Raw genomic sequence first — 14,889 nt, 5'->3', positions numbered from 1 at the left:
ATGATTCCTGTCATTCCTTGCCTAAGGATAGAGTTCCTTTGGTGGGCAGAGGCCTGCTACCACAACAAGGGACTCCCTTTAATTCAACCCCCACTGCCCAAACCCTGACAACAGATGCATCAGACTATGCATGGGGGGCTCACATGGCAGGCAAATGCATTCAAGGCAAATGGAGCTCAAGACAAATGTACCTGCATATCAATCAAAAAGAAATGTTAGCTGTACAGAATGCACTGACAGCCTTCAAATATCTTATCCTTCCAGGACAACTCTTGATAAAGACAGACAACACCACAGTTATGTGGTACATAAACAAGCAGGGGGGAACTCATTCCTACCCACTCTGCAGGTTAGCCATGGCTCTGTGGAGCACAGCCCTGAGCAATCAAGTGCACCTGCAGGCTCAATTCCTGCCAGGCAAACTAAATTCATTGACAGATGACTTAAGCAGAAATCTAATGGACACACACGAGTGGAAACTGGAACCCAAATCATTCAAGCTTCTGATCCTCATTTGGGGGCCACCAGAGGTTGACCTCTTTGCCTCCCCCCAGAACCATCAATTGAGCAAATTTTGCATCAGAACTCCCCACAGTCAAGCATGGAAAGTGGATGCCCTGTCCTTTTCATGGGAAAACCTCTCAATCTTCTGCCTCTCCTCTCAGAAGTAATACTCAAGGTCAAACAGGACAAGCCAAGGACAATACTGATTGCACCAGACTGGCCATGCCAGCACTGGTACCCACTTTTATGTATTCTGACAGTAGTGCCACTCTGGCATCTGCCTCAGAACCCTTCCCTGCTGTCCCAGCAGGAGGGCCAGATTTTGCATCCTCAGCTGCAAACCCTGAACCTCGCAGCCTGGCTCATCCCCTGAATACATCACCAGCAACCCTCAGCAAACAGGTGCTGGATGTCATCCTTGAGACCAGGAGGCCTAGTAATCCTTTCAGAAAAGTGGAAAATATACTGTTCTTGGAGCCAGTCTCAGGGAAAGGACAAAACCATGCCCAACTTACCTCAGATCCTAGATTATCTAGCAGAACTACTCCACAAAGGCCTATCCTTCTCTTCAATTAAGATTCGCGCCTCTGCCATCTCAGCTCATTACAATACTGAAGCATCCCTCTTCTCTCACCCTCTGGTCAAACAGTTACTGAGAGGAGCTAACAATTTAAGACCCCCGAGGAGAGCTCCCACTCCAGCCTTGGACCTTAACTTTGTACTAGAGAAACTCACGCTTCCCCCCTTTTAGCCTGCTGCTACAGCAGAGTTAAAATTCCTCTCTTGGAAAACAGCCTTACTTCTAGCCATCACTTCAGCAAGAAGAGTGTCTGAGTTGCTGGCCCTTATGGAGGTGGAACCCTTTATTATCTTCCATGCATACAGGGTTTCCCTCAGGACTAACCCATCACTTATGCCCAAGGTGGTATCTAGTGTGGCTTTAAACCAATCCATCCATTTACCAACTTTTTTCCCTAATCCTCAGAATAAAGGGAAAAGGATCCTGCACTCTTTGGATGTGCAAAAGCAGCTTAGGTTCTATCTTGACAGGACTAAACCTTTCAGAAAATCTGACCAGTGCTAGTCAGCTTTGCTTCAGGGACAGAGGGCAAGGCCATCTCAAAGCAAACCGTCTCCAAATGGATAGCACACTGCATCCATTTCTGCTACAAACACCATAGAAAGCCTTCCCCACAGGGGATCAGAACCCATTCCACTAGGGCTACCTCAACTTCTACATCATTTCTCAGGGGAGTCCCCACTAGGGACATCTTGGAAGCTGCAACTTGGAGTTCTGTACACACCTTCACCAAGCATTACCATTTGCTTATTTTTTCTAAATCCAGAGCTGGATTTGCTACAGCAGTCTTACAAGACCTGCTAGCCAGCCCTAATACTTCTTGACTGCCTCCACCCTTAGTCAGCTTTGGGAATCAACTCAAGTGTGATGACTGCAACAGAGAAACACAAAGAACGTAGTACAGTTGTGTACACTTACCATAAATGTAGATGTTCGAGTGTATTCACTGTTGCAGTCCTGGTTACCCTCCCTTCAGCCCCCCTGACTTCTCTATGCTTTCTACCTTTACTCTTTTTGGCCATCTTATGGCTATGGTGTTTACTTTTTACTGGAGGTCTTCCACACCATGTAATTGCTTCCTATTTTGGGGGCTCCTGACATCTGGGGCAAAAAAAAACTGATGTAATGGCATTGGCTGCATGTTTTATACCCCTGACGACCTGACATCATGGAAGAAGTGACAGCACCTGACGCAGAAATCCCAAGACTCTGTTATTCAGGCCGACTGAGGGCTACCTGCAGGCAGATAACCCAAGTGTGATGACTGCAACAGTGAATACACTCAAACATCTACATTTATAGTAAGTGTACACAACTGTACTTTCTCTGGTATGTCATCCTACCTAACAGTTCTGATACGACTATCATGTTACAAAGTGTTGATAATTTGTATGTTTTATGGTAAATCATTTTTCAGTGAATTGTGTTTCAGGTATTCTCTTAAGACCTATATTTAAAATGGGAAGTATAGATTTTAATTTTTACACTAAGAAAAGGTAGTATATTAAACTATTGCTAATAACCTCCAGGTAATAACTTCACCTCCCTTGAAAATATCCTTAGCTGGCTATCCACTAACTACTCACAAGAAACCATTCTCCTAGGCGACTTTAATATAGACCTGAATACTGGTAATTCCAATAACCCATCTAACCACATAAACCTTTATGGCTTCTACCAAACTATCACTTCATCTACTCGTATCCATAAACCTACTAACAAAGAAACCACCCTAGATTGGATCCTTATAAATACTCTATCCACATAATATATGACAGGTATCCTACCAGCAGACATTAGTGATCACTCTCTAACTTACATAATTCGACATAAGACTAATATTACCAGTCCCTCAACTTTTAAAACTTCTCATTGCAATAAACATTTTAACCCAGAACACTTCCAGAATAAACTGAGTGTATGCAACTGGTCACCTTTGAAACACCTGCAACTAAATGAAGCAGTGACATACTTCAACTCTAAGTTCCTTGAAATCTTGGATTTCCATGCCCCTTTTCATACTCGAAGGAGCAGTACCAAAACTGCACCTTGGCTTACGAAGGAAACTAAGCAAAAGATTCTACTAAGAAACAAATTTTGGGCCAAATGGCGTACCTCTAAAACCCCATCAGATCATCTAAAATTTTAACAACTTAGAAACTCAACTAAAACATCAATACTACTGGACAAAAAAACTTCTTCTTTCAACTCCAACATTCCAACCAACAAAGTCCACAGAAAGTCTGGTCAGGAATCAATAGACTACTTCATCCAGGCAACTCTAAAACTCCAACCCCCTCTGGAATCACCAACAACACTCTCAAACTAATTGCTGATTCCTTCAATACCTTCTTTACTGAAGCTATCCAGTCACTTGCTTACTCTCTACCTTCTGTATCCTCTAATCTTTCTTCATCCTTAAAGAACCCACCACCCACTTTCCAACTCCAACCTGTGCCTACATCCCTTATCTGTACTCTCCTTCAAAACATTAAACCCTCTACCCCATCTGCCGACCTCTTACCTGCTAAGTATCTTCAAATAGCAGCTAAATTTATTGCTTACCCTATCTCTAGCCTAATTAATAGAACCATCATTGAAGGCACCATCCCATCCATCTGGAAAATCTCACATATAATTCCCCTACACAAAGGTGGTAACTCAATAGAACTTTCTAACTACCGTCCAATTGCCCTGCTCTCTCCCATACCTAAAATCATGGGAAAATGCATCCATCGTCAACTGCTAGACCACCTCCTCCAAAATAACCTTTAAGCTAGCTCGCAACATGGCTTTCAACCCACAGCACCACTACAGCCCTCTTATCATTCTCTGACCATATTAACAAGAACCGTAACAATAACACCCTGTCCTCTGCTATCTTTATAGATCTTTCAAAAGCATTTGATATGGTTAACCATCACCTACTACTGAATATACTTAAGTCCCTTTCACTTGATGGTCATGCTCTACAGTGGTTCAAGTCCTACTTAGACAACAGGCAACAGGCAGTACTCTGGGACAACACTTTATCTTCCCACCTTCCTGTCTCTCTTGGTGTACCCCAAGATTCTATTCTGGGCCCTCTTCTATTATCTATCTTTATAAACGATCTGTCTACTAGTATCCCACATGCTGTATCCATTCAATACGCAGATGACTCTACCTTAATCTCCTCAGCTACTGAACCATCTGAACTGCAGTCACTCACCCAAAATGTATTTGAACTTGTTGAGGATTGGTTTTTACAGCATTACCTCCTCCTTAACCCCAAAAAGACTAAACTACTACTGTTTACTCCCACACTCAAGTCCCCCCACTTTACTTCACTATTAAATCTAAAAATAGTACAGTTATATCCCCTGACACTACCACTAAACTCTTAGGAGTGACAATTGACCACAACCTTAACTTTGATACTCATAGTAACACCACAATAAAATCAGTTAACCGAAAACTAGGCTCCCTCTATAGAATTAAACCTTTCCTTACTCCCATAGCTAGAACTTCTATTGCCCACACCCACCTCATCTCAACACTCTTTTATGCCTCCCCTATATGCACAAATCTATCAAAAAACAACCTCAACAAGTTGGCAATCTCCTACAACAACATTGCCAGATTTGCTACCGGCTCCCCTGCTAGATCCCACCACTGCCAAAATCTGAAACAACTGGGTTGGCTGGAACTGCAGAACCAAATTCTACTTCACCAACTAACTATTACCCATAAAACCCTTTATCATCCAAGTAGCACACCAATTCTCACAAGTCTAATCTGCCCATATAAAATTCTTACAAACCTACGCTCTGCAAACAAACTACTCGTCACTACTCAAAAATCTAACAATAAAGCAAGAGAATCCCTTTTCGCTAACACTGTAGGCAAAAGCTGGAACCTACTTCCTGGTGAACTTACATCTCTTTCTTCAACTTCACTATTTAAAAAGAAACTTAAATCATACCTACAACCCTCTTGTTCCTGCTCATTACTTTGCTTTGGGTGTCTACCACATACTTCTAAATCCTTGTCTCTCTTCTCATAGTGGAAAAAAAACATTTTTTTTTTTGTTAGCACGGAATACATGTTATTGTCTAATGAGATTCTTGTAATTAATGTTTAATGTTCTGTTTGTGTATATCTTCTATGTGGAGCTTTTCTCCCCGGGCCTCTACTGAAAATGGACATATATCCAGCTAGACTAGCCCGGTCAACAAATGTAAAATAAATAAATAAATAAATAACAATGTGTATTTTATCAGAGCCTAACCTTTGCAGTTTGCATTCAGCCCTGAGAGACTTCATCCTTGAAGTATTTTCTTTACATTTTTACATACAGGTACTAGCATAGCTGTTATCTAGCATATTCCTAACCAAACTACTTCTAACTCCTGGTTAGTCCTCTCCCTATTACTACTCATCTCTTACATGAAATTCCAAATAGTGCTTATCCCTCTCAGGGCTAGCCTATTATCTCTCTTATCTTTATTATTTTTGTCTTTCAGATGTGACCAGTCTTTTTACAGCTACATAGCTTATGCACCTCTCTAATACTGCATACTATGAAAAAGTGTGCCATTACCTGTATTTCAATGTCTGTAACATGCATTTCGTTGTTATATCTTGTTATACTTGTTACATATTGTTTGTTATTCACTATTGTACTTTTTTTCTTGCATTTGTTACATATTGTTTGCTATTCACTATTGTACTTTTTTTTTGCATTTGTTACATATTGTTTGTTATTCACTATCGTACTTTTTTTACTACTTGTACTTCAGCTAATGTGTACTGTGATGGAACTTTTCTCCTCGGGTCTCTGCTGAAAGCGGGTTTCTAACCCAGTTGGGCACTACCTGGTTAACAAATGTAAATAAATAAATAAAATAAATAACTACTACTCAGTTTTTGTTTGTACTGCTTAGGATGTTATTGTTTGCTTACACTTAATGCATTTTCAGCAAAAAATATATTCATCAAAAGTCTGTTAAGATAAACATTCAGAGATGAACAGTATTATCTGTAACATTAGGTTTTCAAAATACCTACTTCAACTTACTGTTTATTTTGGTTTGTTGTATCTTTTGAATTTACATATACAGAACTTCCCTATTTTTGAAGACTGCTTCTTTTAAATAAACTTATACTTGCCTTCTAAGTACTAATCAAGGCTTCTATATTTGAATGTGTTATTGTGTTTTTCTGCAACATTATTTTCAACATTAAAAAGATTTTCCTAAGACAAATTTTGTTGTTTCGCTAAGCAGTACTTTTACATATCACCTCCAAACTTCATGTTTCATACCTGATAAAATCAGTTTGTTTTCTCAGGACCTCATGCCATATAAATGTCAGTTCCCTGAAAGTGTGTATTTACTCACTATAAAATTTAATGGAAGACTGTTATTACTTCAGCATTTCATATGAAAACCATTAATATCGGCCAGATGGCTATCATTTGTATATTATTTTATTTCAAGGTATCTATTCCAGTAGATCTAATTAATATTGAATACTACCACTGGGACAGATCATTCATGTTACCTTACCTTTCTACATCCCACAAAAAGGGTATTTATTACTGTTTGGGAATCTACCCAAATGTTATGATATACTGTTAGAAGTTACCCTACCCCCCAATAAAAAAAAAATAGTATTGTGCAAGATACTTATCATAATAGAATATCTACAAAGAGATCTCACTATAATAGTAAAGCTCATCCCTACCTATAACATTTTATTTTGTTTTCCTACACTTACAAGTGAAAAAATTGCAAAGTTTTTAATTTGGCAATTACTTTCAGGATACTTACTTGGAGCACTTTCTCTATTGTTTAATGATTTGTTTCATTATTCTTGGACTCTGGCAATTTTACCTACTGTTGTACTGCTAATCACCCATTCCTGATTCATAATTGAAAGGAAAAAAAATTGTCTGATAACTTCTGCAACTTCTTTAGCATTACTAAATTTAGTTATTGTCTTTGCAAATAATACATGCAGACGTGTACAGTATTTATACATATATATATATATATATATATATATATATATATATATATATATATATTCTATACAAGTCTGCTAGTCTGACTACTAGATCACTTTATAGTGGGCGGTGTTAGCCCACCTCCTTGGGAGTAGCCAGAGTGTCATAAGGACTCGGGGAAACTAGGGTAGGGGAAAGCTGTCAAGATTGTGGGTACTGTTTCCACGAGCCACTGATAGGTATCGAGTCTGCAGGCATTGTGTGGAATAAATCAGTTGGATGATGCCAAGGCTACAGAAAGTCCTTATCTAATATTTTCTGTGATCTGTTCCTGAAGTGCTGTCTGGATTAATTCCCCAAACCTCAGATTCCAGATATATTGGATTAACTGCTCAGTGTATGTCATATCAAAAAATTATTAACCTCCCTGACTTCATTACATTTTTTCTGTCTCAAATAAGTGACAAGCACACTACTTCAAACCTTTTTTGTTCTTCTTAATTTTGTCCTTTAGCCTCCCCCTTTATGACCATTAATCTACCCATCTTCTTGTTTTTTTCTTTTTTTTTCCTTTTTTTCATCCAAAATTCAATGTTTAAGTTTAAAGTAGTGAAACAACCAAAGATACTTGGACACTAATCTGGGGCAAAAGTATTGATTTTTTGATTTTTTTTTAGATGCTCCATGTCCACCTTGTGGCTCAACCCACTCCATTTGCCCTCCCTATGCTCAGGCTCACTTGGCTCCCTTATCCTATTCTCAATTCTCACCACCCCCAGTATCCCTAAATATATACCCTACAGCCACACCTCCAACCACAAACTAACCTATCAAATTCTATCATGTCCTATTTGCTCACTTCCTTCCATAAATAATTATTATCAATCATCACTATGGCCCCCTCCATCTCATGCATACTATTCCTATCTCAGACTATACTACTACTAGCTGTACTATCACAACTCTCCTCATTTAACACCAGAATAACTCTCATCAAACACTCATCTGATACTAACTCCCTTTACACCTAATCAAATAGCTACTCTGACATACAACCTAGTCTATATTATATAACACCGCTACTTTGCTCCAAAACTCATATCTTCCCCACAAACTATTCTACTGTATACCCAAGTTATCCTTGCTTCCTTCTTCTGCACCTCCTTACCTCAAATGAACCCTTTCACACACAACCACTTTCATCACTTTTCTTAACATTAATAGAATGCGGCGTCATCCATCCCAACCTAGATCCTAATCACACCACTCCCCCCATTGAAAACACCAATCACTTCAAAGCACTACACATAACCACCATAAACATCAAAGCATCTGCAACAAAACTTCCAACTTACATGCCTAGCTAGCTCATGATAATGCAGCAAAAAATCTGGACAAAGCCTAAAATGATGGGGGGACAAATAGAGACAGATTTTGAATATTGCCCTTACAAACTTAGAAAGTTGATAGAATAATAGGTTTTGCATTAGCATGAATTTTCCAAAGGATGTGGAGTCTTAAACTCAAATGTGTGTCATTATTTAATGACGTCAATCCTCAGCTATTTGCCAGAAAGGGACAGATTTTAGGAGGAACACACCAAAAATATGAGGCAAAAATCTGGACATTCTGCAAAAACCTGTACAGTTGAGAGGTATGACAGACATCCTTGATGCTACTAAGACCTGGTTAAAACCAAATATAAATAACTCAGAATTCCTCCCACCTGACTATTGTGCAAGAAGAGCAGATAGAACAAAAATAAAAGGAGGTGGTGTTACCATTCTATTCCTCAGTACCCTTAATATACTCCCATTTTATGGTCACATCCTACAATTCTCCAAAACAGAAATCCTGGTCACCTTCTTAAAAATAAACAATTCTAAAAACCTTTGTATCACTGCCCTTTATATTCCCTGTGGTAATAACAGGTCGACTTCATAAGACCGAAAAAACAAAAGACTGAAAATTCAAAATACTGAATGTTGGAATTTTCCCTTCTCCACTGGTGTGCGATCTTGGAGTTAGTATATATAGTTAGCAGGGGGTGTGGGGGGCTGTGCCCCCTGCATTACAAATGTGTTCAGTATTTTGAATATTCAGTCTTTTGGGATTCAGTCTTTTGGTTTGTCAGTCTTCTGAAGTAGAGCCAGTAATAACTTACCTATTCTTGAAGAAATACTATCTTGGGTCTCCCACACCATAAAAAAATGAAACCAAAATACTTGTGGATGTTAATATTAATTGGTTAAACACTACTATATAAGTCCCACCATCGAATATTAACCAGTTTAACCTCGTCCAACTTATTACCTCCCCCATCAGATTTAATAACATAACCAATGAAGGATCCATCCTAGACTGGATCCTAGTCTTCAACCCCACAAAAATCACATCAGCTGATACCCTCCCAAACACATTAAGTGATCATCTTCCTGCATTTATTATTCAAACTAATTCTCCCATCACAAAAGACCATCATTTTAAACACGTTAGAAACTTATCCAGCTTTAACTCACATGCATTCAATAATTTCCTGAAAAGCATCAATTGGAATAACCTAAAAACTCTCTCCCTAGACAATGCTCTGCATCTTTTGAACTCTACCTTTCTAAAAATATTAGACAGCCTAGCATCAGCCCCCGAGTAAAAAGGTTAAAAGCCAACCATGCTCCTTGGTTAACAAAATCCACCAAGGCGCTGATGTTAACCAGGGACAAAATCTGGAAAGTATGGCACAAACATAAAAACAATTCCAATCTATTAAGTTTAAACAACTTCAAAATCAAGTAAACAAATTGTAACTAAAGACAAGAACAAATACTACTTAAAGCTTAAAAAAACACACAGAAATAACCCTAAACAATTCTGGATCTCCATAAGTACTCTTCTAAACCCAGGTACAAAAAGTAACCCTTGCCCCCACCCTGACAAAACTCCAGATCAAATAGCTAGTCTCTTTAACTCTTACTTCACAGACACCATAAAAATATTACAGCCAATTTCTCCAAACCTCTCCCCACAACTAACATCCGTGGCCCATCTACTACCTCTAAACATACTCAATTACAGTCTCCACTTCCCTCTGCAAGCTCACTAGCTCAAACTACTCTCTCAGGACACAAACAGCCTCAGCCCATTCCAAACACACACATAAACTTCATTACTAGTAATCTCCTTCCTGAATTCACACTCCCAACTGTCCGTATGGCAACCATTAAAAACTACTTATAAACTAAAACCAAGCTCTAATGCAGCTGACAGTTTACCCGAGAGTATCTAAAAATCTCTGCAGATGCTATTGCTAACCCCATCAGCATACTAATTAATACATCCATACAAGTATCCTATGTTCCCAATCTTTGGAAAAAGCAAACATTCTGCCCTTGTAAAAAGGGGGTACATCAACCAATATTTCCAGTTTCTGCCCATTGCTATACTCTCCCCCATCTCCAAACTCCTCAAAAATATGTACACATGCAACTCTTATGCGACCTTCTCAACAACCAAATCCTTTCTCAAACCCAAAATGGATTCAGACCAGGTCACAGTACCTCAACTGTCCTAATATTCTTTATGGACATAGTCAATAAAACCTGTGATTCCAGGAAAATTGTATCCACTCTATTTCTGGACTTGTCAAAGGCTTTTGACACCATCTCTCATTCTCTCGTTCCTTCTCAACTCTCCAACATTGGACTATCTACTACATCACTCAAATAGTTTAAAAGCTACCTATCGAACAGATAGCATGCAGTAAAGTGGGAACACTCCATTTCCCCGTATATCCACAACCCCACTGGTGTTCCACAAGGCTCCATACTAGGACCGCTACTGTTTAATATTATTATCAGCAACCTTCACATTTCACCAAGGGTCTCTTGTTCAGTATGCAGACAACTCCACTATCATCTGCTCTGCTGAAAACACAACTTCAACACATCACTCAATCAGCATTTTCTGCAGTAGAGGCCTGGCTCCACAATAACCACTTATCTCTAAACTCTAATAAAAGCAAACTCATAATATTCACTCCCAAGAAAAATACACCCATCAACAAATCTCAATTTACCATACCCTCACATGATCACACTAAAACTGAATTAGTCTCTCACACTAAACTACTAGGGGTCATAATTGACGAAAACTTAAAATTTGATCTACACATACAAAATAATACCAGTAAGTCTCACAAAAAATTAGGCTTTCTTTATAGACATAATCTATTCCTTTCTCAACATACAAAACAAGTACTTGCTACCACCTACCTTCTACCTTTGTTTATCTATGGTGCCGCATTGCTAACCAACCTTCAATCATCACTAAAAACAAAATTAGAAATATGCTACAACAAAATAGCCAAAATTGCAACAAACACTCATCTTTCCACTCACCACCGCATACCCCTAAAAATCCTAAACTGGCTTGAACTTCCCCACTACCTCATCTATCTCCAACTAACTACCGCACACAAAATTCTCACTAAACTTCAGGATTGCCGTGCCCTAAATTCCCTGCTTTCGCAATATAATCCCAATAGGTCCCTAAGATCAGAAAACCAACACCTACTGCAAGTTCACAAATGCAATTACCTGCTGGCCAGCTATTACACTCCTGGGTAATAGCTAAATCCTGGAACAGCCTTCCCCTAACCGTTTGCTCCACCCAAAGCACTGTTTCCTTCAAAACTGCTGTTTGTAATCACCTCCACTCTCCCTGGATCTGTAATTGGACTCAACCATCTCCTCTAACCTAATTTTTTCTCTTCACCCAGATTATTCACTCTATGTTCAGTCTTACTATACTTTCTCACTCCACCCTTTTCTGTTAAGCAACCTTTTCACCAGTCCTATATCTCTTGTATGTTCTCTCTCTCATTTTTACATACCTCCTCCTACACCTCAATTTCTCCTCTTATAGACTATTACTCCTATAACTTGTGTGCCAAAACTCCCTAACAGATTTAAGCTTACAACTTCCACTATAACATGATTGCTATGTATTTAATACAATGTCTTCCTATTCATCTATCTCAATTGTAATTATGTTAGCCAAGCATCTGATATATTGTACCTATTCTACTTGTTAACGGTACTTGAATTTCTTTGTGTTAAGTTTATCTTGTTCCCTCCTTACTTCAAAATGTTTTACTTTGAAAATGAGTGTATCCTTTGTAGTGATTTATATTCTAATTGTGTTTCTTATGGAGCTTTTCTCACCGGGCCTCCACTGACTGAAAATGGGCTCTATTTGGCCCAGTGGACTATCCCAGTAAACAAATGCCAATAAATAAATACATAAATAAATAAAATAGTAAGATCTTTCACTGTGAAAGTTTTATTAAATCACAATATCAAAATTTTTATTTTGCTTTTACTATAGGGTAGCAATACTTCATAATTTCTTATTGGATAATAAGATTTTTGATTTACTATTGAATATTGTGGAAATGTTTATTATCTTTTTTAGTCTGTACACACAAAAAGATATTCAGTGTTCAATAGCAGATTAACTACCATCTTATTTTTTAAGTTTATTTTAGGATATGGATAAAGAAAATATATTTCGTTGCACTATCAAGCTTAGCTGTTATTTTATTTGATTTTATACACTAGTATTTATTAGTGCTAAGGAAAGGATCTTTAATGCTAGACTTGTGATTTTAGACACACATGCAGATATAAATCCATCCATCCATCCACAACCCCTTTTTCCCATTTTTGCACATCAGGTCGGGGTGTCACTTCACTAGTGACAATCATCTAGAGCCAATGTTTGCACTGTTGTTGTTGTTGCTTTTTTTTTTTTTTTTTTTTTGTAAAAATAGCTATTTGCCTCTCACAAACATTGATCCCTGAGAAGATATCTCGCTTGAAGAACCAAAGAAAACATAGAGCAACATGGGATATATAAAAGAATTGCAGGCTATTTACCTTAGTGGCTAAGGAAACATAAGACTTGTGTTGGTCCCTCACAAGGAATATGGCACTTTTTAAACAAAGTGGTGCATAAGTTGAGTTAATTCAGATGGTATGATTTACAATTACAGTGACCTATCCTTGAAGATCTACTGCTTTGGAAAATAGTTTAGACAGGAGTGCTCACAGGCACCTTTACTATGGCATAAACTTTACTGGGGCAAAACAAGTTATTTATGAGGAGAGAAGGACAGCAAACTCTTAATACCCCAATCTTTTAGAGGAACCAACTAAAAGTCTGGAATAACCGTTGCTGACTTCGCAGGTCCATGCATTATTCCTTATATTGATTGTGCTCAGTAAATAAAACACGATAACCTGCTTGTGCTTTGGTTCCATTATTTATAACAACTTTGACTGTAGTGTTATTTTTGAATGTATTAACTTTGTTTTCCCTTTACCTAGGAGCCTTTGCTTCATATGAGCTTATTATGTATATGGATTGTGCAGGTTTTGTCTCTAAATTCCATATGAGTGACAAGTGTTTGCATCTACAATGGGATGTTAATGTGTTCTCCACTAAAAATCTTTTACCAAAAGTAATTTTATTAGTAAAAACAAACTGCAGAGATCTTGACCACTTGTTCTCAATTGTACATGCACTTTTGTAAACTTATCTGTGGACATCCTAATTTCTGGAATAAATATATAATTTGAGGAAGTGCGCTCTTTGCATTAGTAAAATAGATTGCAGTTAAAAGCATTCAGATATTCAAAGTTAGACATAATGACTTCATTCATGGGTTAGCTTTTACTGTAACAATTCATTGGATAATGTTCATGCAAACTCATCTGAACAGCAGTCAGTGTGATAGGAAATAGAAAGTTTCATTGGTAGTATAAAGCATGAGTGTTTGCTTGGCCAACACATTGTTTCACTAGAAGTACTCCCAGCAACAAGAAAATCCACATGTTGTGAAGTTTATCATCATTCTAGACTAAGAACAGAAGTTTGTCAACACTTTCATTGAACAGTTGTTTGTTAACACTTTCACTAGGTTAATTCATCCTTCCCATATAATATTTTAGGACTAGACAAGAAATATGTGTCAGCATGAATCTTTGGCACCCCTGATAATACCTACCAAGTTTATCAATAGTTGTTGCTCACTGTACTATAATTGAAAACATCTAACAGTAAGTATATATATTTTTTTCTTTTTTTCAGCATTGTATTGGAGGGGGTGGTCACTTCCCGGAAGCTAGTCCCAAACAGTGTGGAGACTTTGCTAGTTTCGACTGGGATGGGTATGGAACCGCACGTGGTTGGAGCTCTTCCAAGGATATAACTGAGTCATCAGTGCTTATTCTCTACAAATAGAAATGTCAGTGTATTGAACATTGGCTTCTTAGCTTTTATTTTCTGTTGCTTATAAAATGTTCAAGAAAAAGTCCTTTGATACAGAAATTACTAGTGGACACAAATTCAACATGTTTTCTATTTTTGTGCTATTTTTTTTCTTTTTTGCTCTTGCTTTAGTGTACCTAAAGCATTCCATGCCTCCTAATTGCCAAACTAATGTTATTGTCTTTGAACCTGGTGCAAACATTTGTTAAATCTGTTATCTGATGTTATATTCCTATTTAATATATATATATATATATATATATATATATATATATATATATATATATATATATATATATATATGTGTGTGTGTGTGTGTGTGTGTGTGTGTGTGTGTGTGTGCATATTTTGATGATTGCACATTATTTTTAATATGAAGTGTTCAAATAATGCAATAATAAAAGGGTAGCTAAATGGTGAAGTGTATTTTCATAAAATATTTGCACCTTCCAAATGTGTACACACATTCTTTTTTGTTTATTTCTTGCTG

General features: G+C 37.7%; 1 protein-coding gene across 1 annotated transcript in view; it reads left to right on the top strand.

Moving 5' to 3' along the window:
- LOC122791533 (intelectin-1a-like) overlaps positions 1-14,586 on the top strand; it is a 175,315-nt gene extending 160,729 nt beyond the window's left edge. Inside the window, exon 9 of the mRNA XM_044059275.1 lies at positions 14,220-14,586. Within this exon, the coding sequence (XP_043915210.1) occupies positions 14,220-14,372 (153 nt within the window). The 3' untranslated portion in view covers positions 14,373-14,586. The remainder of the gene's footprint in view (positions 1-14,219) is intronic.
- The last annotated feature ends 303 nt before the right edge of the window (positions 14,587-14,889 follow it).

The sequence above is a fragment of the Protopterus annectens genome, chromosome 17.part0 (assembly GCF_019279795.1).
Source record: "Protopterus annectens isolate FY-2018-M chromosome 17.part0, PAN1.0, whole genome shotgun sequence".
In the NCBI taxonomy this organism is placed as follows: domain Eukaryota; kingdom Metazoa; phylum Chordata; order Ceratodontiformes; family Protopteridae; genus Protopterus; species Protopterus annectens.
This window is presented reverse-complemented; position numbering and strand designations above follow the sequence as displayed.